The 26,280-nt window shown below is 42.9% G+C and overlaps 1 protein-coding gene across 2 annotated transcripts in view; it reads right to left on the bottom strand.

The window, feature by feature from the left end:
* fermt2 (FERM domain containing kindlin 2) overlaps positions 1-26,280 on the bottom strand; it is a 62,052-nt gene that overhangs the window by 3,706 nt on the left and 32,066 nt on the right. Inside the window, exons 4-15 of one of the 2 annotated variants that reach the window (XM_050061652.1) lie at positions 20,114-20,242; positions 15,162-15,387; positions 14,934-15,036; positions 14,610-14,717; positions 9,374-9,508; positions 8,706-8,755; positions 6,802-6,926; positions 6,566-6,672; positions 6,263-6,481; positions 2,835-2,855; positions 661-785; positions 387-528 (exon numbers count right to left, since the gene is read on the bottom strand). In XM_050061652.1, coding sequence (XP_049917609.1) covers positions 387-528; positions 661-785; positions 2,835-2,855; positions 6,263-6,481; positions 6,566-6,672; positions 6,802-6,926; positions 8,706-8,755; positions 9,374-9,508; positions 14,610-14,717; positions 14,934-15,036; positions 15,162-15,387; positions 20,114-20,242 — 1,490 coding nt within the window. The remainder of the gene's footprint in view (positions 1-386; positions 529-660; positions 786-2,834; positions 2,856-6,262; positions 6,482-6,565; positions 6,673-6,801; positions 6,927-8,705; positions 8,756-9,373; positions 9,509-14,609; positions 14,718-14,933; positions 15,037-15,161; positions 15,388-20,113; positions 20,243-26,280) is intronic. The other variant, XM_050061653.1, reaches the window with a different exon arrangement.

Raw genomic sequence — 26,280 nt, 5'->3', positions numbered from 1 at the left:
CGCAGCTCCCTCTTGAGCCAGAAAAGGCATTATAAAACTTTTTTTTTTTTCATGTATGCAATAGTACTCCAAACCTGTAAGGGAACTTTAGCCCCGTTTCCACTTAACACTTTCGGTATGGTACCTTTGGAACAGAAAGTAACCCTTCAGACATGGGACCTCGACTCTGGGTCTGCTTAGCGTTTCTACTGTAAACAGTACCCCTAAATGGAGGCAGGGTTGTTGTCACTCACTGGGGCGGGGCTTATGATGTGAAAAAATGGTGGAGTTCCCCTTAAATTGACTAATGGTTTCAGTTCGAGAAACAATATTAACTTCCAACACTGAATGTGAGTAGGCCGCGAAAAACCTAAAGTTAAAATGGTCGTGTTCAGTGGTTCCCCTACCATCTTGATCTCCCAGTTGACGTTCCACTGTTTCATGTTGCTGAAGCGCCAGGTCTTAATAGCATCTCCATTGTTGGCATCCATCCGGATCAAACGGTTGTAAGTGATGCCGATCAGCTCCTCCCGCTTTCCACCCTGGAACCTGCAAAGCAGAGGAAGACAATCAACTGTGAAATGAAAGAGCGCACATCAAATGAAAATCTGAGTCACTGTCAGCCCATAAAACAGAGAGAGTGGGCGATGGAGATGTGAGAGTGAAGACACATCAGCTTACTTGGCGAGGAAATGAGTGATTCCAAACTCGGGCAGGGACTGCCACGCCTGGATGAAGCGCATCTTGGCCTCAATCAGACTCATCTGGGCCACATTCTGGTGGGCTTCAAGGATCCGGGCTGAAATCTGACAAATACACAATCACACAGGTGACATTTTAGCGTGCTCCCACCACTTGAGGCTCGACAAACACTAACCCACTCTCCACTGTAAACAAATGCATCCCATCACCACACACAGAACCACCTGATGCGCCCAAATCCACACACAAACCCAGTGCGTAAACAAGCTGTGGCTAATTCCAGAAAGCCATCAGCACACACAGTGTCGGCCAATAAGCAGAGAGCTGTCACAGTAAAAGTCTACATCACACAGCTACAAAACAGACAGACAAATATAAAGCTACGAGCCCCCTGAGGAGCCAGACTAAGGTTAATGTGCGAATGTGTGAGTGTGCATGCGTGCGTGTATTCCCTTACTGTACCTACATCTTTTATAAAGCTGAAGCCCAACATTTTAATCAACTAATTTAACTAGAAGAGCAAAACAGAGACATCGTCAGTAAGTAATCCATCACAGTGAACTCCCTTCAGCAACCTCCCACATGTTCCAGCCAGCTACTGATTAGCATTCATGAGCTTCATTGGAAAAAATCAAAGGTGGAGGAGAAACCAAAGCAAATATGGGTGTCAGGAATCAATTGATGAGTTTGATAATTTGTTCAGAAGCAACACTCTTTGACTTAGCAGTCCCTGTTCAGCTGCTTTATAATAAAATAAATACAAAATATATGAACTTTACTGTGATGGATCACTTATCTTCAGCAAGTTCCTAGTCTCTGCTTTTCATATTTTACAAACACATTAAAGCTTCCATCAATCTAAAAACCTGTGATTTACAGGAATACAGAAATACAAAAACACCAGCATGTTTCATTGATTTTATGTTTACTGTACCAACCTTTGTCCCCACTAGCAATGTAATGTAAAGTATAACACATAATACAGACGCCCGACTGTTGTTTCACTACAGTTATGTGTCATTTGCTTGTCTTGCGACACCCTGAAAACATTACAGCTAGTGAAAGTAACAAACAAACAAACAAACAAACATGGAGGATTCTAACTATTCTACTGAAACTACCAGCCACTATGACATGTTATACCGCTGCACCACGTTTGGTTAGGTGTAGGGATGCACTGATACCACTTTTTTCAGACCTAGAACAAGTACTCACATTTGAGTACTTGCCAATACTGAGTACCGATATGAATGCTTACAGTTCTAACATTGACTTTGAAAAATGTTTTATTTTCACTCCTCAGAGGGGTAAACCGATAGTGAAGTGCTTCAGAGGGCTGTCGACGATGTATGAAGGAGTGTTCATCTTTACTTATAGTACAGCTATGTTGTGTGTCACGAGTCTGAGAAGGGGGCCAGGTTTGGTGGAAATTAAGGAACAAAGAAGGGGCTTAAAAAGACTACACGTGTTGAATAGTAGCACACCTCATGTTCTGCACAGTTACTTAATGGATTAGGTAAACTAAAACGGCTCGTTACTTGGAAAGTGCTATCCACATACTCATAGAACTGGAGTTACATCCAGGTAACTAGTCACTATTTTCTGTGAAGTGATAATGGCTGGAAATATCATGTTGTGTCCAGTAATGTTACACTGAGAAGAAGAGCAATTTACTGGGCTTCGGTTATTTTTTGCGCCCATTGTTTGTCTCTGGACATTTTTGCTTGCTTCTCCAGCGTTTGCGGCAAAGTTGGTTGCTGTTTCCTGCTAGCGTTAGCAAACTCCTCGACCTCTGAATCGTGTTGGTTCTTTGGATGTTATATCAAATTGCTGATGAGCTATTTTCTCACTCTTTCTTGATAATTTAGCAGAGCATAGTTTGCAGAATGCTCTACTTTTGTCATCATGACAACATGTTAAGGTCACACTGTTGTAAAGTGGTATTGGGTGCTGCTGTAACGGAGTCATTTTACGAATACGATTAGTACATGAGCACAGTATCGGACAAAGACCTGATATTGTTATTGGTATTGGTGCATCCCTAGTTAGGTGAGGCAACCCAGACACAAAAAGTGTTCAGAGTTTAGACAAACATGCACAAACATGTATCTAAGGCTTGTAAAGGCACCCAGTGGACACATAACTCAACTTACCAAGTCCCTGATATAGCCTGGCTGAAGATGGGAGGTGGGGATGGGAGAGGGGCACAGAGGAATGAAGGAGATGCATACAAGAAGAGAGGAAAGAAAGAAAGATAGGACAAAGAGAACAAGCAAGTAAGATCAATGTCGAGGGAAGAAAGATCCAAAACGATAAAGCAGGAGGCCACAACTGTAATAACAGAAACAAAGTGGGGCTCTGGAGTCTGGAGGTCATGCAGTATTCAGCCACAAGAGGGGGACAGAGTACAGCGGCAGTCAGGCACTTGTTTGAAGGGGAAAGAAAGAGGTTACACAACATTTGTGTGGTTTCACATTAAGGAAGTAGGCACGGGAACTGTACATTTTAGGTCTATATAATGGCTGTTTATTGTTAACATACTTTCACAATGAGCCATTAAAATTATCACACAACTTCCCTTTTCATCCACAGGGTGGTGGTACGTGTCTAAAGCACACTTCAGAGGCACCAAGCTGTAGGGGTGCCATGTCTTCACACTCCAGGAGTTTATTATTGTGCCTTTAATGCTTGTTTTCTTTTGTGTAAATGTATCAATTCGGCCAGAGACCACACTGGTCAGAGTAATCTAAAAATTCCTGTGTGTGTATCCGCTGGGAGCTGCTGCACGGAAGTCTCCTCGGACTCGTCTCGCAACAGGAAGTCCAGTTTTAGTGAGGTGGGGAGGGGGTCGCAGATGACCGAGGTTGAACGGGCTTTTCCCAGACAGTTTTCCCGCGCAGCATACTCAGGCACGGCTCATTTCCTGAAGCCCCAACGCCCACTCACATGAGTACACATGTGTGCATTCACATACTGTACATATGCCACTACTCTTTCATGTTGTGTGCCTGCTGGGGATACCCCCTGTCAGACTGGGATAATGAGTGAGACTGGAGCCAGACCAGGAAGAAGTATGGCCCCAGTTGGACACACACCCTGCAAAGCTAATACCCCTAAAAAGGCTGAGTCCTGCCCCCTGTTCAAGTTAGCCTCTATTCTAGGCAGTGTGTTACGCCACAAAGGTTTTTTTGTCCCCATGTCTTTCTAAAAAAACAAACACGATACTGACTTTTTTGTCCATATTCTAAAAAACAGAAACTGTCTGCCCATGTCCTAAAGTGCAAGGGTCAGCGAAAACTGAGCAGCTCATGATTTCAACTAAGATAAAACAACAATTATCATGTTAACTGTAGTTCCCGTGAGGTTTTAATAGCATGTACATGGGTCATGGGAGCATGGGAGTTTTTGAATGCTAGAAAAATAATAGTTCGATCTTGAACTTCTTCAACTTCAACTTCTCAGGAAAACTAATACAAGAAACCCTCTATGGCAAAAGCAGGTTATAGAGATGCAAATGCTAGTGGAACTGAAGCTAACCAAGCCAGGACTAACATACTGGCACCATGACATAGGTTAAACCCACAGGTTGGCTGGTGTAAATGGGTCAATGTGCATTATGTGACCTGGCTTTGTGAGCCTTTCTTAACTTAAACATGGATTGGTCACTCCTCGGATTTATCAAACAGGCTTTACTGTACGAGAATGTGAATTAAATTCATGTAACTGACCCCAACTATATTTAATGGATTTCCCTACTGCTAAAAAAGCGAGAAAGTTAGACGTGGAGAAAGAGAGAACTGAATCTTTATTCCGTACTTCTGTAATTTTAGATTTATTCTCATTTTTAGCAGCACTGTTTGTGCAACTGAAGTTATGGACTTGACAGCAGTCCCATCTTAAAGGGTCCACCATGACCTCAATAAAACCACGTCATACTCACATTTGTTGTGTTACTGGAGTATTAAAGGATACATTCAGACTGCTGCTAAATCAGTTTCTCAAATCAGATCGCTAATACAAACTGTCCGCATCGTTATTTGTATGTGAAGACACCAAACTGGTGTGTCCTCCAGATCATCATGGGTTGCATGGGTTGCTGTGATATTGACATTAGAGTCAGTAACTATGTGGCTACACTGGTAACAGCGCTTTCCAACATGGAAGCATGAGAAATGGCGGTCTGTCATTTCACCCACCAAACAATCGCGCTGTCAAGTCATGGTGCGGAATTCCTTTGTCACAAAGTGCCAGCAGTCGAATTATTTTGGCATCTGTCCACAGACTGTTGTTCTCCATGATTTCCTCCAACAGCGCTCCGCTAGTAGCAGCATGGATTCTGCTCAGCACTTCAGTCACTCTAGATGTGATGTCTTTGTGTGTCGCATTACGAGTCACGCAAAAGACACTTATTTGAGACGCGTCAGTAGAAGTCTGATTGGAATCACATTTTAAATCACCAATCCAATTTGAAGAAAAAAACAAAACAAACGCATTTTATGCAGTTTTTTTTGCTGTTCAGATGTTCTGGATACAATCTGTGTCTGCCAAAAACACATTTGGGCCAAAAAGACAATGAAGTCTGGTTTGTATTTTGGCCCACAAAGGGAACGTTTAAAGTGCCTGCAGCTTACAGACTCAACCAGCAATGCTGACACACATTTACAGGACCTGCATCTATCTTCCCGTCTACCTCTCTTTCTTCAGACATTCAGTATATTTCAGGCCCACACCACTTCTGAGTCATCACTTACGGTACCAACACCCTACAAAAATCCCCCCAACCCCCTGGCAACATTCCGCTTTTATACTACAACTTAAACAAATCCAGACTGAGTGTGTAAGCTATGGGAAGTCAACTCCCCCGACCTCCCTCACCCACCCCCAGCTCACACAGCTATGGCAGCCGTGTACTCAGCTGTTTCAGTGTACACACACCAGCCTGTTGCTTACATGCAAATCTGCTGGGCACATTGTGGTATTCTCTCAACGCTTACAAGAAAGTTAACTGAAACTTAGTGCTTAAATTCTACACATAGTTATTAAGATGTTCGCTGGTGGTGCCGTACTGTCACTCAAAAGTGGCCGCGCTTTATTACCAGGCTGACTGAGCATCTACAAACCCAGTGGCTGAGATCTCTGCACTTTTGTGTATAAGCACACAAACCGAGAGCAGACAAAGTATCTATTACAGTCTGACATGAGCAACTCAAACTGTAAGCAAGTTGAGTGGTTTGGACGTCTACTGTCCTGGTTTCCCCTCGGACTGACGGGGGTGGGGAGAAGGAACAGAGGGAAGAGGAGGAGGGAGGAGGAGAGTAAAAGAGGGGGAGTAGAGGGAGGCTACATTCCAATGCAAGACAAGCCTGATGCCAGGAGGCGCCCATCTGGGAAGCATCAGACACTGCTCCGACTAACTCCACAATCGACTCATCAAACAAGTAAACAACCTCACAAGAATACACATTACAGCAGATAGTTGCCTTCCGAATGTCTGTCTCTTTGTAACTATACACTTTACCCTCCACGTGTACAACCTACGGAGCATTCAGAGGTCCTTCGTTGACGGAAACACATGGCTTACCTGCTTGTTCTTGTACTTCTTCAGATAGCGCGGGGACACCAGGCACTCTGGGTTGATATCGGTGGTGATGGGCTCGATAAACTGAGGATCGGGGTTCATGTGTTGCATCTTGAGGAAGGACAGAATGTTCTGGACCTCCAGGTTGTAAGAGCTGTCGGCCATGGTCTTCCCTTTGGAGGCCAGGCGACACGCGGCCATCCAGTGGGCGTACTGTTTCTCCTGGAAAAGCAAGTCAAACACTGGTTATTAAATATTTAAAAGGACAGGAAATGAACATAAATGGTACACTGACATCAGTCTTACCGTGTCACACCGAAGCCAGATCTCATTCATGCCATCAGCCACAGGGATTAGCAACTTGATGTTGAATTTCTGACCCGAGATGTTAACATCTGGTGTTACCTCACAACCTGCACATGGAAGCCAAAGTGCAGAGCGGAAGATGAGGTCAAAGTTCACACCCATTGCTTAGACAGAAAAATGAGGCATTACGTTCTTGCACGGTTGTGAAATGACATCTTCTTTGTGTGTGTTCGCACCTCTAAGATTCATTTGGTGGGCAGGAGTCCCATGTGCCTCTTCTTTACTCTTGTAACAGGAAATTGTGATATCCTTGAATGTGCACCAGTACTGCTTATAGCCCTTCAGTGTCAGTTTCTTGGGTCTGGAAAATATATAACAGACATGTCAGATGGAGAAAACAGCCATTTTCTTTATTAGTGGTCAAGAGGAAGAGCGGGGGAGGGGACATCATAAGAGAGTACTAAGGAGAGAGGAGAAAAAGAAGGAAAGCTTCTCAAGTGCAGAGTCAGCAAGGTGAATGGGAGAGGATCCAGCATTGGACACGAACATTAATGGAAAACCATTAAAGAGGAAATGCCTCCTGATAGCCCCCCCCCCATGGTTTATACATTTTATGAGACAACCACTGCAGGGGCCACCTGTGTGTCAGCAAAGGCTTAAAGCCAAAAATGAATATGGTTAAAAATCTGCTTGGTCCAACTTTAATCACTCTGAAAAGCTAAACTGAAGCTTAGCCTGTAAATGTCCTCTGGCAAAACAATGGAACCTATTACGCTGATGCAAACCAGGCAACAGGTTTCTCATTTCGCCAGAAAATGCTATTTCCTGGTTCTCTGATAGACTCAACATCTTGTGACAAATGCAATCTTTGCACGATATCATACTGGGGTTGGGTATTGTTTGTAGTTTTTTGCGATACTGAGGCCAAGAAAATACTTTTAAAACGGTACCTGTGCCTAAACAGTGTCTGAACCAATTTCAAAATACCAATAAAATACCAAATCCTATGACAATTTAACACTTAAATCACAGTTACAGTAATAACAGCAAAGATATGTTTTGAGTTGGGATCAATTATTGTGTCCTCAGCAGTTGCCTGAGGAAGATTAAATTACCTAAAATGAATCACTGAGCTTCCACCTTTTATAAGATAACTGCTAACACGAGAACTTGCGAGAACCTCAGACTTATCTAGCAGAGGAAATTAAATTTGAATACTGATAAGGATTCTTGGGCAAGGACAATCTCCAGTGCAGGCTGGTTCACAAGAGAAGCTCAGGGAAAATTTATACATTATAAGATACTTCATTATTATTTTACACCTGTCCGTCTTCATAAAATATGTTTACTAGAAAATAATCTATGCTCGAAATGAAAAAGGCAGGAAGGCACCTTTATCTATGCAAAGTTGACCTGTCCTCTGGTCCTTTCTTTCTGGAGACAGACAATCAAAACAATGCAAGAGTGTCTAGGTGTGCCTGTTCCTGAATCTGTTCATCTTTGTCTCTTGGGGGAAAGGTCATGCTGACCCAAGATCTCCAAACCAGCATTTATCTCAGTTGCTAGAATCATCCTTTGCAACTTATAAAAGGACAAATTATGTCACAGGAGCTAGACACTGTACCGAAATGAACTACAAGCCCTTCTGTATGGAGTTAACATGTGCTCCCTGTGTCAGCGTGGGTTTTCTCCAGGTACTCCAGCTTCCTCCCACAGTCCAAAGACATGCAGGTGAAGTGGTGACTCTAAATTGGCCGTAGGTGTGAATGTGAGTGTGAATGGTTGTCTGTCTCTATGTGTCAGCCTTGTGATAGTCTGGTGACCTGTCCAGGGTGTACCCTGCCTCTCGCCCAGTGTCAGCTGGGATAGGCTCATTGCACTGCGATGTTTAACTTCATACTCTCTGCACCAGTCGCTGCAGCCTTACTTTTACCATCATGCACACACTCTTTCTTTCTCTCTTTGTTGAACACACACTTGCTACTCACACAATCTGGCACCAAAATGAGGCACCAAAGTCTGCGTTGTGATTTGGTCTGGGTTTCTGTACCCAACTCTAACTTATACACAGTTCTTTTTTTAATAACAGTGAAAGTATGTGTGGTCTTGTGGGATCAGGTAGCTCTGGATGTGGACTTACTTGAAGACTTTGACATAGTCCGCTAGCTCTGGAATAGATGTGATGTCACCCTAGGGGGAAGTGGAAAAGCACACTGTTAGTATAAACCTGGGAGATTTCAATACAAAAGAACAGGGTTAAACAAAATCGAAGCAATGACCTCAGGCTCAACTTTGCACATTTTCAATGTCACTGCTCAGTTGAACATGCTAAGGACAACACTTCTTATGTAATATCTCAAGGCTCAGTTTCCTCTGATAAGCTGTATAAACTTAACAAGTTCTTGAGGCGGAGCTGCTGTAATAATAGGCCCATATATTCTCAACGTATTCATGTAACTTGCAGCCTTTGTTGGGTTTGTTTCAGTGTCAAATATCTCACACCCCCGATCTTTTGTCAGATGCAGGCCTCATAAATAACAGTGTGAAATTTAGCACTTCCAGTGAGATTCATTGTAATTTCCCCTCCCCAGGGTCAGTGTACAGTGTCTGTGTAGGTTTCCGCTCTTGTTTAATGTGGCTGATGAAAGGAGGTTTCATCAGAATACGGTAGAGACACAAAGGACTAAATGCACTGCCGAGCTGCTGCAACTGGAAAATAAATTCACATTCTGAGTTTGGAGCCCAGTACACACACAACCAAGAGGAGTTTCCTGTAGTGAAGGCAAAGATGTGCCAGAGTGGTCATACCAGTGTGTTGGACGTCTTCCCTCCCTCCAAAGTGATTTCCAGGTCTGACAGGGCTGCATCCACCTCATCCACCTCCTTCTCACTGTTATTCATGTGGTTGTCTGAAGACATGATTGACAGCTTGTTGATGTGGTACTAAGGAAAAGAAAGAGAGGTAACTCCAGTTAGGCCCATTCTTAAATACTTTTTGAGCGCTTAATTTGCTGTGGTAAACAAGGGCATCTACGATATCTTCTATTTTGAGAATACATGACATTTACAGACTTCTAATACATTTAATTTTTCCGTTCAAAAACTTTTCAGTCTAGAATCATCAAATGAATTGTCCTTATGTTTATAGACTTCTCAGTCATGCATATGAACTAGTTACATATGGAGACATTTTAAAGGGATACTTTGCTGATTTTCAATCAGCCTTGTATCTTACCAATGTGGGCAGAATGTGTAAATGAACTGTGGTTATCTAAGCAGCACCCAGATCTCCCAACTTAAATCTACTGGATGACCTGTTTCGCATCATCTGGTAGTTTTTTGATGGCTGTTGCTTGAACTAAAGATTGCACTTCCGCATTTTACGGCCACCACCACAAACACAAAGAGTAGGCAGTGCTGATCAAATATAAACCAAGATTCTGTTACTGTGTTGCCTATTTCTCGCCTTAAATGTCTCCAGAAACATATTTTAGTGCACTGTTTGGCTGTAATACGAGAATTTGTTAACAAGAATACTGTCTGAAACCATAGTGTGTCCTGTATTGTAACAACGAAGGCTGAAAATACTGACATCAAATGGTAAAACTAAGCAGTGTTGACCCAACATGGATCAAGATTCTACTGCTGTGTTGCCTTTTTCTTGCCTCAGATGTTTTCAGAAACATATTTTAGCTTATCATTTAACTGTAGTTCAAGATTGTTTGTTACCAGCTGTCCATATTGTTTCTTGTGTCAAAACGGCCGAGCTTACATTACATTACCCACCAGTGGGAGCGTTTATGGGTCTGGTGCGGTGCAGTGCATTCTGGTAGTTGTAGGTTTTCTACCTCTTGAGCAGAAGCAAACACCAGAGCACTTCTTCTGTTTTCTCTGGTTATATGGCACCAATTTTAAATGTAACTCTGTCTTTCCACTGCCTAGACAGCCTACTTTTATGAAAAGATCATGTTAGAGCAGAATGTTTTTCTAAATTTAAGCAGGATTTATACTTTTGTGTCAAATCGACACTGTACCTATGGTGTAGCCTGATGTGCACCTACCCAGTAATGTAACTACACGTCATGGCGATGGAGACCTCCTGTCTATTTTTGGAAGCTGAAACCATTTCCCTCGGTGGAAACAAAGCTTTTATTTACTTTAATTTCACAGATAAGAAACAATAAATTGTGAGGACAATAGAGCCTCCACAAAATAGCATTTTAAGTCTTGTGTGTGATTTATCCTGGCTTCATATGGGTAGAGGAAAAGTCTGCTAGCTGCCAGGCTAATTTATACAATGTAAAATGCCATAGGCTTGTGCTAATAACATTAGCATGTTGTATTTGTGGGGAAAATGTGTCCAGTAAAACACAAGTGCTTTGTCTGCGAATGCTGTGAGTTATAATGAAGCTGATTTGTGTAATTTCAACTGAAAATGTCTCTATTAAGCCATGTTTAATTTGTGATTTGAATCAACTAAACTTTACAGCACTTCACAGATACCCCGCCGCCAACTAGTGTTTTGGAGGTGTAACTGCAGAGTGACACAGGCACATCACTGCACAAGTAAAAATGCTCACAACAGCATAGGCAACGTGCATAGGCTTTGGCGTAGGCTCTGCATAGAGCTGACGCACAAGTATAAATCTACTTTTACTCCTTCTTTTAGACATACAGGTTCAGTTTGCACTTCTCCAGAGGTTTTGGAGAACAGTTGGAGCAAAGTCTGTGGTGCTGTGGACAAGGTTTCAAAGTCTTGTCCTCACAACACTGTTAAAACCTACAATCTTCCAGTTACATGATGTGTTTAAACTACTAAATTAAATTGTGGTTAAAAAAAGAAGAAAAAAGGTAACTACTAACAATTGCTCGCAAAGTCTACCTCCACCTCAAACACCGTCATCAACAGTTCTGCTGATTTCTACAAAGTTTCCTGCTGTTTATGCTACTGGTGCACAAACCCCTCAACTTAATCTTCTAAAAGTGAAATGGTCTGTGATAATAGCCACATAAATTCTTGAAGAAGTGTTGGTATTTATTAAAGCAAGTGCTGCCAGTGTGCACCTTTGAGTTTACCAGTGATAAAACAAAGACTTTCATCTTTGAAGGAGATAAAGATGAGTTTCAGGATGAGAAGACGAAGTGCTTGGTGATGATGATTCACTGAGAGAGCTGAGGAGTACAGTTTGAACAATGTGTTCTCAGCATGTCTTTGGGCTGTAACAGGCTATGAAATTGTTTTTACAGGGAACATGTGTTAGACTGGGCCAATAAGGAAAAGAGAACACTGGAAACAGCTATTCAGCAGGATGGGGATGTTCATGAAAACCTGGCTGTGTTTACCTCCAAGTGTGAGTCACAGACACTAAATACAACTTGTTGACAAATGGTATTTATAATGTCAACCAGCCACCAACCCCCCACCAATATATGAATGAACAGCTGTTGAGAGAGTGAAAGATACAGACTTTGAGAGAGATATGTGAGGCTTTGGCCCAGATAAGGTTACAGAATGTGGGACAAAGGGCTTGCCATGACACTCCATTCCTCCATCTCTTCCACTCTGATGGTCTTTTAAAAGCTGCAACACTGAAGGGGGGGTTGTTTCCTGTTTGTGTGCATGAGTAACAAGTACAACTTGTGCCTTAAGTCGGTGACGATGAGGTCGGTTACTGTTCTTGACTCCTGATTACCTCATTTCCATGTAATGCCAAAATAAAACATCCAGGTGATAGCATGCTAACACAAGCCAGCAGCATACTAGATGTGGACAATCACTGCTCTTTATTTAGACGCTGTGTATCTACTCTCACCAGTGAAACCTTAGCCGAAAGCCGTGAGCTAATACTACCCAGTTGTAACATAGTAGTAGCTACCAAAGTGCTAACAGACAGGTAGCGACAGAGTAGCCGCCTGTCTAAACACCCCGCTCGGATTAGCATCTCTCTCAAGAGGCGTAATAAGACACCAGTTTAAGTGTCATTATAACCAGTCTAATGAAACGCACCTAACACCTCACAGTGTAGGGGGGCTTCTGGGGGAATGTGAACAGGTCTATGAGATGGTGTCTTGTGGGGGTGGGTGGTCTGGGTCGGGGCACTGGGTCCCGTGGCCCGAGATGCTCTATAATTACCCTGGGGGTGAAGACAGGGTGGCGTCCTCAGGTCTTGGCACCCACAGTTTATGAGGGTCAGAAATAGCAGGGGCACCACCCCTAGACGACACGGGGGCTACCTGAGGGGGATGAAGGGGCTCACATCTGTATCATACGTTCACTGCTTCCTATTTCTCCTCCTCTTGATCTGCCTTTAAACTTGTCAAGAGAAATACTTCTATGTCTGATACTGTCTGTGGCTCCAAAGCACAGGGCAGATCAGGTCTGTATGAGTGGCTGCGGCAAAGGGCCTCAAGGTTTGTAGAATTTACTTGATCACATAAAGCCTTGGATCCTTTAGTATTAGTTAGACAATTTAATATTGGAGGAATAATGCTGGGGATTTCTACAAGTTACTGTATATACACAAGAACATTTAAAGGAGCAGTGTGTAGGATTTAGTGGCATCTAGCAGGGAGGATTGTAGATTGCAACCAGCTGAATCTTCTCCAGTTTACCAAGCATGAACTCCTGGTTAGGGTTCCTTTAGTATTCATTGTTCAGGAGGTTTTTACCAGGAGCCGAATTATCTGCAGAGGTCTCTTCCTCTCCAAAACAAATGGACCAGGTGATTCAAACCGGTAAAAAACACTGAATAAAGCAGTTTCACGTTACAAATCCATGTTTCTCTGACACTGTTCGGCTCATATTTTTCCTGTTATAACTTACGATCCAGAAGTTCAGGAGGTTATTCTCGGGAGCCGCATTATTTAAAAGAGATCCACTCCTCTCCAAAATTAACGGACCAGGTGATTTAAATTGGTAAAACACTGAATTAAGCAGTTTCACGGGAAAAAAACCCAGTGTTTTTCTGATGCTGCTCATCGCAGAGGGGCTGCTAACTATGGTGGGCGATGTGAAAAACGCAAATGGACCTATCTACAGCCAGTCTTTGGTTTGTTGTTCTGGGATACTGTAGAAACATAGATGTAACATGGCGGACTGTAAGGACAGGGCTCACCCTGTATTTCGATATAAAAGGTTCACTGTCAGGTAACGAAAACATAAAGACTCTTATTTTCTGGATGTTATACACTTAAGAAAACAAACTTGTTATATTATGTTCCATTTCTGCCAATAAATCTCACCAAATCCCACACACTGGACCTTTAATGAAATTTAAATATGATATTTGAACACTATGTTTTTATTTCTCTGCCATTATGACTCACTAGGCCTGGTTTCCAGGCATTTAAAGTGCAGTGATGTTGATAGATTTTCAATGTAGTAAATCCCCGGGACCCACAGGTCGTGAACTGAGGAACCTGAGGATATTCAGTGGGTCCCCAATACATAAAATAATAGCATGTTCCTGGGACACATCCATAGTGAGTTTACAGCATCCTTTAAGATTTTAATGCGTCAGGGATGCAAGATGCGTACCTAGCAACATCACTTCAAGTGACACTTCACACTGGTTAACTGAGGTAAATGCATTAATGTCTTTCAAGTCGACTGGCATTAATTATTCACAAGAGATCTTTTGTTTTACCCTAATGCCTCCCTTTTTTCTATGAATTCTATAAAGTCAGAAATACAGGGATTTGAATGATATTGAGGCATATTTAGAAGCTCAGTGGGAACGTGTGATAATGCCTCCATTAACTAATTCTGCATCAGTGTGCAATAGTCAGGTTTTAGTGTGCGTGCTGCAGCAGAACTGGCAACCATATGTCTCAGCTCTGGGCTGGAAGCCCATCCAATTCATTAGCTTGCGGTTGAGAAGGCAATGTGCCCGTTGCCCAATGAAAAGAAGACTGCAGGTCTTCAAATATCAGACCCTGACTAACGAATGCTGAGACAGGAAAATTAATATCAGGCACTCACACACACACACACACACACACACACACACACACACACACGCACAAACACACACAGTCTCTGTACCTGCAGGGCAGCAAACATCATCATTTCCTCCTCCGTGCACTCAATTTCCTCCAGCAGGATGGCCCACTTGGACTGCTCATAGAGCTGGTTCACTCGGATGGCATCATACTGTGAAGAGGTTTGTCGTGGCGTTAACAGGCATGGAAACAAACAGCGAATAAACACGGACTCACACGTTCTCTTCACACCTGATACCCACAGGGTTGTACACCAAATACTCTACTTAAAGGAGCACTGCACCAATAAAACCTTTTCACACACCACAATGTCCTCAGGGACTCTGTTAGCAAAGTGAAATTGTACTGTATTGTCTATGGGACACACCTTTGGGTTGAGGTCAAAGAAACTGTGGTATTTAAACCTCAGCAGCAGCACCTCATTCTCCTTTACATCCTGCTCCATCAGAGACCTGGATGAGTCCAACCACCTGCACAGACAGAGAATATAATGTCTTCTTCAATAAACAAACTCTGTAGCCTCTTGCAACCACAGCATTTCTGGCTATAAACAGTTTAACCAAACCACATAACTACCAAGCAAAGTTCATCTCACCCCTGGTTGATTTTGGCTTTGTCCAGCAGTGACTGGGGCTTGTAGAGTTTGACCAGGATGTCTGGTGAAGAGATTGGCTGGCTGACAGCGAGGATGCTGGGGTTGCCCTCAGACAGGGGGCTGTCCCCAAACCAGGCAGTGGTGGGTGACAGCGGGCTGCCGTCTCTGGAGTCATAGGTGGGGGTCATGGTTTTGCTGTACAAGCCTGGACTGGAGTAGATGCTCCCTGAAAACACACAGTCAACAGTTAGACCCTTATAGTGCATAAGGAGAAAATGATCACATTCATTAAAGTAGCAATATTAAATTAAATTAAAGTTTCATACTAACAGTCAGAAAATCTAATAAACACTCCAATTTCAAAGCAAAGAAGTGCACATTCACAAATACTGTACATCAACAACAGCATCAGGGTAAAAAGGGGTGAATACTGTCTTAAATAAGCACACACACTTGCAGCCTAGCCAGGCCAGCTAGCGATCAACAACACCACGTGACTACCAGCCCACGCTTTGCAGATGAGTGGCTTCAACTATGGCCTCCTGCTGATGGCGGGATTGATGTGGATCAGCATGCAGATGACGCAGAACATGATCAGGGTCACCCACTTATTCACAGTCAAAAAACCTGCAGGAATGCACTGCACACAGCAAACTACTGCAACACTCGCCACAGAGAGGAGAGCGGGAACGAAGAGGTATGGGAGGATACATGGGTTATAACAAAAAAATCAGCCACATCATTTTTAATCTAAATCTTCACTGAATAAGGGCTCAACATTTTGCCTTTGTTAATTTGGCTGAATTTTGGCTACAGCATCAGCAAGCCACCAAAGTCAAGCTGTTTGCATTTCCTGTTGGCTGGCCCTGTGGTCATATTTTGGCCCCATGCTCCCCCGTTCCCTCTCTCCCTCTGTGGGGCCTAGGTCAAGAAGCAACACTGGCTAAACCACTAAATCCCTTCTGAAACCAGGAAGTGGACTTGATTTGTGAGTGTGCACGTGTGTGTTTGTGTTTGCGAGCTGAGGTCATGAGAACAGGGTGCGGGCTATGGCCACACATCCCTTGTGGGGGAGGGTGTTATTCATTGGTTCTTTCAAGGTTTTTCCGTTAATGCTGAGTGCATCAGGTCAGGGAGAGGACTTGCATCTCCCAAAGGGGCTCTTGAGGAATCCCAAATATCCAGAGAGACCATCTATAAGGTGAAAGCTGGCAGCACATTAAAAACGCAACTCCATCCTCCTCCATCCTGTTTACTGACTCTCCGATGCAGGCGAAGAGGCACAAAGAATGTTAACATGACTTGACTCCCTGATGCTCCCACACTGGGGATTCATAGGGGGCTTAGATGGATGAAGTTGGACCACCGTGGGCTGTTAGGATTGGAAGTAAACCTTGAGAGGTTTGTCAATAAATTAAAGTGTCTCTTGTGGATTTGATTTTAACACAGAGCCTCTGTGTGGGCTTTTAGTTGTGGTGTGTATGTGGGATTATGGACCAATAAGTGTCTGATTTCTGAGCTTCTTTCAAAAAGGTAGAGCATAAAACACAAAAACATCTACTAATAATTATGATCATGTCAGTAACCACCATTTTCAAGCGCTAAAATGTGATGAACTACCCTTCAAAACAGTCAGCAGGCGCAGTGAGCAGGCCTGGAGTAACTTTGAGCTCATTTCTAATGTGAGGCAAAGCCTTAATCATGTGACCACCCGAATCAGCTGACTTCCTCTGGACGAGCAGTCAGGTGACTCAGCTGTATGTCCCGAAAGGTTACAGATGTCATGTGACCTTACACTCCAGCTGTGTGGGGGGGGAGGTGGAGGGTAAGGAGGAAGGAGGGGAAGGCGAGGGTGAGGAAGCAGTGCTGAAGAGTAAAGGACAGAGGAAGAGGAAAGCTTACCTTTGACAGGTCCGATGTATATTACCTCAGAGGCTAGGATGAAAAGAGAAAGAGTAAGAGAGGGAAAGACAGGAAAGAGTTGGAGGGAAGAAACGGAATGGGAACAAAAAACATCAAGTGGACAGATTTAAGATACCGAGACGTCTACGAGGGCAGGAGGAAACAGAAAAGACAAAAAGTAGAGGAATATAAGAATGGGGAGATCCGTGATATTTCCGTGGGCACTGCCAACTGTCAGCCTCAGAGTGGATGACTCAGTTTACCCTCTTCGCAGAGGGAGATCACCCTGGAATGACTGGTGAGGCTCTGTCATTTCCATCCACCCATTCATAGCCATCCAACGCAGCATGACTGATTGAAAACCCAGGCAAGGCGTTGGTCGACGTGACCCAGCCATGCATGTATAAACTGCAGCACAAATATAAAAGTACTGGCTGTCTGAGATATGTTCGCTGACAGGACAGATAATTAGATATGGCAGGCACGTCAAGATGCGGCGGGCCCAGAGGGACTGGCATCATGGGCAACATCATGGCTCATTGTCTGAGTCATGAAAACAGCTGAGGATTACATATGTTGTTTTTTTTACTGAAATGACCAATTCTGTGGGGCACTTGACATGTGTGCAGACAGACAGGGGACATGGAGTTTCCTAGGCGATACATTTAAGGACAGATGTTGAGGTTTCGGAAAAAGGGTTGCCAGTCTTTAAGTAGAAACGATTGGTCATGTACTTCTTATAGCCATAGTGCTCACCATCCACCCATGTCATTTGCTCCTGAGGTCAGTGAGGACCTCCTGGTACAGTATATGCACTCTGTACTGTGTGTGTCCGAGCCACTGTATAAGGAATTGATCGATTTGTTGAACCAACATTGTCAGTTACAAATCATATTTTTTTTTTCTGGCAGAAAATATGATGATTATTTCCAGTATTTTCAGTCTACTGATTACTTTCTTGATTAATCCATTTATCATTTAGTCTACAAAATGTCAGGAGAAAAAAAAGCCTGTCACAATTTCCAGAGTGCAAGATGATGTCTTCAAATGTCTCTTTTTTTAAACAGCAATCCAAAACCTAAAGATAATCACTTTACAGTCATAAGAGACTAAAGATATGTGTCCACAGACTCATCATTTCCACGCTTCCCATTCACTGTCTACGTTAGCAGCCGTGCAATGCATCCTGGTTGTGCTGCACTGCATTTCGAGAGACAGGGCATCTGCAACTCATTCGTCTAAAGTTGAATCTAGGCTACTTTACGCAAATTAGGGGTGTCCGGCGTGACTCACGGCCTCTGGAAACACCTGAAAACATTACTAAACCTCCATGATTGTCTGGTTTGAAATCCTGGAGCCGACAGCCCACGTGACCAGAGACACGCACAGTAGGTGTCCAATGCTGGGAAGCAGCACATCTAAAAATGCCCCTGTGGACACGTACCATAAGAAAATCAGATAATATTCAAATTAAAGAAGCTGGATTCTTGCATTTTTGCAATTTCTTGCTCGGAAATTACTCCAATAATTATGAAAATAGTTGCTTGTTAATTTCTGTCGAATGACTAATTGATTAATCCACTAATCACTGCAGCTCCATATGAGATCAAAGTAATTCTAAAAGTGAAGTAAGACCATGGTGAGGTGCAGTGTGCCCTCCACCCTTCATCAGGAGTTTTGCAGAAGCTGTTTGCTGCACAGGAGAAGGCTGTGTCTCTGATTTCATCGCTGCCTCTCTGCAAAACCTTGTGATTCCTATCAGGAGACCTGACCTAAGAGGCCAGCCCTTCCTCACAAGGGACGGAATAACGCCTTACAACTTGGCCATGAAATATACTCTGACTGTAGCATGTGATCTGATAGGGAGGACGCAGGAAGTGTGTGTGTGCTCACACACAGGGAGAGTTGTGACAGTAAACAAATTCTGCAAATTCCTGTTGAATCTTTTTCTGCACCACCTAATGGTGTGACCACAGTCGCCCACTGAAAACAAAATGCATCTGTACCAGAGGCATCGACGCAGCACGCCCTTGAAATGTAATGATGCAACTTTGGGTGTGATAGTCATGTGTTGCTCATAAAAATAGAGTTTTCTGTCACTCATTGCATTTCGACATATGGGCAAATAGATGCTGCTAGCATGTCAGACAAATTATTTTTTTCTTGACTCTGACCGTTCACCAAGTTAACAATCGTTGTCAGCCCTCTTCCCACTCACATGAGAGTGCATATGCATGTTGAGCTGAGTCTAAGGAGCCAGCGGACACACCAGAGGCCAGGGAAGAAGAGACTCAACCCACACAAAGAGTCCCATTCACCCTGTCTCATAGTGTTAGCAGTTTGGGTTAATGCTAACTCTGTGACAGCAGCACAGCCTGTTTTGTTCTGCTCCTCCCTGCTCACATGGTTGTAACTCTCCCATCACTGGCGGAAGGAGGGAGGGAGGGAGGGAGGGAGGGAGGGAGGGAGGAGGGCCAGTATAGCTGCAGTCGTGTAGCCTGGTTTGGGTTTAAAATGGCAGCGTGACCAACTATGTGTGGAATCTCAACCATTCTTCGTCCTCCCTGCCAAGGAGCTGGGAGCCAGGGCTGTGGATCCCATGCAGGCCTCAAACTCACACATTCATATTTGGTCACTAGAAGCAGGGTGCAGCAATCTGGAGTTATCTTAGTGGTTTTCGAACCACAGGCGTGATCAGACTCAGAAAAAAAAAGAATGGAGGACGCTCCATAGCAGCCAGTGGAACCTGTTATTCAACCTGCTGCTTGAGGGAAACGAGATTATTACGTTTCACAATGATATGCAAAAATAAAACCCAATGCTCCATAATTACTTGAAACTAGACCTTGAACCTAAGACAGAGAGTCAGCATGAGCCAACTCATCAGTTGATGCACATGTGAAGTGCAAAACGTACTTGTCTCTTTTTTATTTCAAGAAATAATATTGTTCCTTCCTGCTGCTGAAATATTTCACAGCAAACACTGTAACAAGTGCCTTGGAGCCATAAATGCTTCATCTCCACGTAGGAGTTACGATCCGTCAGCTCACCTGATCCAGGGGTTAACAGCGGACCCTCCAGCTCCAGATCGTCCTCCTCTGCCTCCTCCAGCTTTTTCTTCTTCTTCTTGGGATCACGGGGCTTACGCAGTAGAGATAGCTCTTCTGGGTGGCGGATGTCTGGAGGAAGGGAAAGCAAGAAAGTTCAACGGATGTCACGTAAACACAACTTTGCCTCACAACAAAGCCAAGCCACTCAGGACACAGAGAAGTCACTAAAAACATACAGTGATTTAGGCTGTTTCAAAGTACAGGCTTTAAATGAACCACATGACCTCGCACAGAGCGCACAGACAATGTGTAGAACTTGTGATGTAGGTGAATACAGTAACAATTAGGCAACTTAAAGGGGACCTACATATACAGGGTTCCCATACATACATACCAAAGACTTTCCAAAACTTTTCTGTAATATTTTGCCCCATTTCCATGACTTCATTTAAATAGTTTAAAATAGGTAAGCAGATCAGCAAGCCGAGCACATAAACGAGCGCTTAAACATGACATAAAATTGAGCGGGATTCCATCAGAATCCCACGACACGCCTGATTAAAAATAAAAGTAATAACTAAATTCAGTAAAACTTTATACAAATTGAAACAAGCTATAAAAATCAATACTTTCAATTTGCATTGAAGAGTTTTTTAATACTTTTAAAGGGCCTTGATTTTTACCAAACTGATTCATCAACTTTTAGTGCTTTTCAAGACCACACGGACACCCTGTTTTTCCTTTAGCATGACTGGAGACTGACTAGGGGACTGGCTTCCCCTATGTCGTCAACGTCAAATGTTGATATATAGATATTAGGGCTGCAATGATTAGTCGACTAATCGATGACTAATCTGCTATTAAAATAATCTGTGACTATTTTGGAAGTCGACTAATCGGTTTGAGTCATTTTTCATAGAAACGTACTATAAAAGTACCCCAAAATACTTTTATTGCAGCTTCTTACGTTCAAATATTGGCAGCTTTACACACTCTCCCATGTTCTTACGTTCAAATATTGGCAGCTTTACACACTCTCCCATGATGGTGAACTAAAACCTTTGGTGTGAGTACGAAACAAGACACTAGATGACATAATTTTGGGGTTTGGAAGAGACAGACCAACATTTTTCAACATTTTAACACACTTTTCGATAAAATGATTCGTCGACTAATCGAAGAAATAATCGACAGATTTGTCGACAATGAAAATAATCATTAGTTGCAGCCCTGACAGATATATATATATATATATATATATATATATATATATATATATATATATTGGCTTTTTGGCCTTTATTTGATAGGACAGTGGTGGCATGAAAGTGGGAGAGAAGGAGGGTGACATGCAGCAGGGGGCTACAGGTTGTAGTCGAGCCTGTGGCCGCTGTGGCACGAATGTAGCCTTTGTCCATGGGGTGCCACCTGCTCTACCAGGCAGCGCCCCAGCTATGTATTATATTTGTTGTTTGAAATCCATACATCATTAAACACGCACTTCCCAATTCTTTGCGGCTAAAAAACTGCTAGCACTAGCTAACTTTAATCACTCATTAGACATTCCTGCCACCAACCAGCTGCGTACACATATCATGTGATACTACTGACATGTCAGTGGTCACCAAGTGCATTACTAGATGTAAAATTAGTAATACGGGTAAAGTATTCATGTAATGTAAGACATGTTTTGGTATTTTCATAACCATATTTAAAACATAAACTTTTCCAAACGTTCTGATGATCCTAAACCATTTACAGGCCTGGAAAACAGTTTTTCTAATTCCATAACTTTTCCAGCAATTTCATGACTATGGGAACCCTTGGGAAATTGTTAAAATGTCAGATGTTCATATTAAACATGGACAAAGTTTCAAATGATGAGGGAAACATATGTAAAAGTATCCCTGTGACCAAAGACCTCAGGCTTCAGACCATTCTGAATACAACTGTGTTTCTACTTTGGCTACAAGCTGAGGCCAGTTTATGAGAGATTTCTTTGTATGGTCATCTGCTCCAGGCATGCTACTGTGTTTACATTACATAGCCTACCCTGCTACATTTAGCCACATGCTAACCTCAGGGAATCATTAATTTCTGTCTGATTTTAGATCATATTCCTGCTGGAACATGTCCAGTTGTAAAGATTTTAGCTTAGCAGCTTTTATTGGTTATTTTCAACAGTAGAAAAAGCCGCTCTACCCCTTTACAGTCAAGACCCAGAAACACCGACCAATCAGAGCAGACCAGGCTCTTTCTGAAAGAGACAGACGCTAAAACGGAGCTTTAGGTGTTCCAGCATGGACAGTATGAGAAAAATAAAGTGTTTTTTGAACATTAAATCAAGTAAACATGTTCTAGTAGAAACTAAAAATACAAGTATGAACCTGAAAATGAGCAAAATACGTCCTCTTTGAATTGAAAAAATGCTAGGGTAAGAAAGGAGAGTAGTAAGAGAAAGCAAAGAGTCTGAGGAGATGGGTATGAATTGTAGACAGCTGTGCACACGAGTGGTGGAAAATTGCAAATCCCTTTTCTCAGGGCCCCAACAAATCTTGCTTTAACTGTAATCCCCAACTGAGACAGGGCAGACACAACCTCTATCTCCTTCTTACCCTCCTACCTCCGACTACTCCTCTCACACACTATTCGGTTACTGTTGGCGCATAATAGGACGGCACAGCTTTCACAAAATCACCAAAAAATCATCCTTGAAGATAGAGAGACACCATAAATGAAACCTATCAGTGTGTGAGCTGTGTGCAAAGATCCCAATCAGACAGTGAGACACCACAGTGAATATAATGACTAAAACAGAGCAGACTCTCTCCCCGGCTTCTCTGCCCTCTGCTAACTCCCTCCCTCAGGCTCAGAGGCCAGGGAACCATCACTCAGCAGCAGCAATGATGTTTTAAGATGGGCTTAGGGATAGTTCTGATGTAGTACTGAAATGGCCAGGATGTGTCAGGACGACAATAGATGGTGCAAGTCTGAAAGTGAGCACATCTGGAACCTCAGCTGGATGTAGTTGTCCCAAGATTCCATATAAATCAATTAAGCGAGATGATATCTGAGAGCCTCGTGTCATTATTTGCACTGTTGAAAAAAAATGTTCATTTTCTTATATCCACTGATATAAATCTCTCTCTCTCTTTTTTTTTTTTTTTTTTTTTTAGATGAAGGATTGGAAAGGTGTTGCAGACTGATTGAAGAGGGTGTTGAGGAAAGCACGAGCAGGAGGGGAGAGAGAACGTCTTGGCTTGGTGAGAAAGCTTGTTTGGTTTGTGTAACTAAAGCAAAAGCATTCCAGGAGTTTTAAGAACTACCAGATGGGAGCTCGCCCTCTCTCCCTCTCACTCTCTCTGCCTCCCTTCTCCTTCGTTCTCGCTCGGCTGCAGCGGTGAAGCACAATCCCTGTGCCCTTATACAGCCATGTGAGTTGCAGGCGTGCTGCCGAGCTTTAGCCCCACTGAGCTGTGGCGAGGAGGCCAACACACACAGTCGAGTGTGTATCAAACTGTGTGTACGTGAGCCGGACTGTGTCTCTTGGTGAGGCATTGCAGAGGCATGTGGCGTTTTACTACTTACTGCTCGTTCTTATGAAGTCATTGTCACCATCACCAAGGAACTTATGCTGCGATGCAATGTTCTCTGAACTAAGAAAAAAACAACCTCAGACACGGAAAAGTGCGAGGAAAAGGTCATTTAAGTCAAAATTCCAAGTTTCGACGCTTCATCTAACCTGAGTTTGCCAATATCAACACACACATGACGTCACAACAACATGGCGGCGCACCCAATTTTTGCTTTACTTTTGTGCTGCAACACTGTAGCTGCACTTCCATTCAGTCTATCTGTATTTCATAGATGTCTTCGCGAGCATGCGGAACCCCGTCTCCGCCCACAGCAAAACTAATGCACATAAGTTTTACAACTTGATGCTGTTGGCTATGGTTCAAACTATTACGCACGGCACCCGTTCACACAGCTTTAAGCTGTTTTTTGAATGAGAAAAGATGAGTTGGACAGTTGACCTATTTCACATACCATTTCTCTACGCTGATGATGCTGTGGTGATTAATGGAGGTCTTCTGTAGATGCTTGTGAAGCTCAGAGACCTGATATACAAACAGCAGTTTGAAGTGGGCATCTAAGGCCATTTTCTCATGTCAACTCCGGACATTGTCCCAAGTGTGTGACATATGTCTCTTTCACACATGTAGCACACAACAGGAGACTGTCAATGTCAGAAGCATTCTCACCTACTGGAAATACTCCTTATGGTTTGGGTGAGGGGTGGCGCCTGGATAAAGCATGCAGGAGGCAGGACATGATGCTTATCCTCCTGAGACCCTGTGTCCTCATATGAGGACACCACATTTTGGGTTTTCTTGACCTTATAATTCATTCTACTTAACTTAGACCTGTTGCCCTCATTCGTGGACACTTTTTGTGCCATCTAAGAGTAGCAAAAGAATCTATGTAAAAACAAGATGGCAACCATCTCCGCTTAGTCTGCAGCCGATCCCAACACAAAAGTGGACAAGGTCTAAAACCTGATCACATTTTATGGTTGAAACTTGTTTATTTATGATTAATAATGTTTGTAGTTTGATATGGCAACAAATTTGACGTCCTCGTTTGAGGATATTGCGACTTAATTAATGTTGACAATGTTTTGTTTTTTATACTTATCGGATGCTACTGATCCCAAATAGCTAGGAGAAAATAAAAATGCATACCATCAAAAGTTCGGGCCTCAGGAGGATATTACATGGTGGTCACATAACTAGTTCATAATTTGGTCATTAACAACCGAGTCTCTTGACGTTCCTTAAATCTGTCTGATGATTTCGGCCTTGGCCCTTATGGACAAAAGTGCCTGGATGCCATCATCTCTCTGGTAGAAATTTTTATTGTCATGTCAATGTTCCTTGTTCTTCACCCGCAGGCGTTAGACAATTACTTGCTCTATTCATACATGGGATCAATCAGACATTACACAGACTTAGTTCTAGGGAGCTGGCAAGATAAAGTCCGTTTAATGTCCGATCCAACTGATTCAGACATTTGCGCTCTCAATGTTAAGATCATTTTGGGCTTGTAGTACATGTGTGAAAGGGGCTCTTGTTTTTCCGAGCAGAGACACTGGATTGGAAGTCAGAAATACCAACTCAGAATTATCGACTTCAGACTTGCAATGGATTGCACCTCTATCTACAGGGCAAATTTCTACTCAGCAAGACCAATCTGACACATAATTAAACTAATATCATCATAAGCATAACATCCATTTATTATTTCCATGGAACAGTTGCTTCCTGACATATTTTAGCCCTCTATGGATCAAAAGTGTGGCTCAAAAGCAAAAATTTTGGTCACAAAATGCTCATGAAACCATTACTTAATGGGGTAAAAATCCATTTTCTGTGACAGGTTTAGGATCCATTATCAGAGGAGGAAAACATTCCTGTAAAAGTAATATTTTAGGTGTCTCTACTGAATCGCCTGGAAATGAGAGAAGTGGGAAATGGGTGGGTGGGGTAAAGAAAATGACTGATGTGTGTTTGTCATTATTCCCATGAAGGGAATGAGGTGTTAGCATGTCTCCTAAAGTATTAATGCTATCAAAAATATAGAGATAAAGATGACTAAGTCAGGCTAAGGGGAAAATATAAGACAACGCTCCACTTGTATTTTTCAGACGGGTAAGTGCTGCAGTAAATTTCTGCTGACATTTTCAGTTGAGTGTTGAATTGTATGTTTATAGTGATAATTTCAGAATCATGATCTGTGGGAAAGACTGCTCCTACGCTCACCACATAGTTGTGGCCGGTGTCAGGAGGAGGAGGAAGGGTGAGTGATGGTTAAGAGTGCTTACAAAAGCTTGGTTGATTTCCATTAGCAGAAATGACACCTTAGACAATAAGACCCCGATCCTCCATCCTGCAGACATGTGGCAGTAACCAGGCCTCGAGCCAGCGGAGAGGAGTTGACTGAGAGCCAGCTGGACTTGCGAGATCTACTCCTTGGAACACATGATTCACTGCAGTGAGTAAGGCCAGCCACAGAAGAATCACAAACACCGTCACAGTCTAATTTTACAGCACTAAAGTTTACCGTACAAACTGTTTGAGACCCTACATGGACAAAATTAAAAAAATTAA

The sequence above is a fragment of the Epinephelus moara genome, chromosome 14 (assembly GCF_006386435.1).
Source record: "Epinephelus moara isolate mb chromosome 14, YSFRI_EMoa_1.0, whole genome shotgun sequence".
In the NCBI taxonomy this organism is placed as follows: domain Eukaryota; kingdom Metazoa; phylum Chordata; class Actinopteri; order Perciformes; family Serranidae; genus Epinephelus; species Epinephelus moara.
This window is presented reverse-complemented; position numbering and strand designations above follow the sequence as displayed.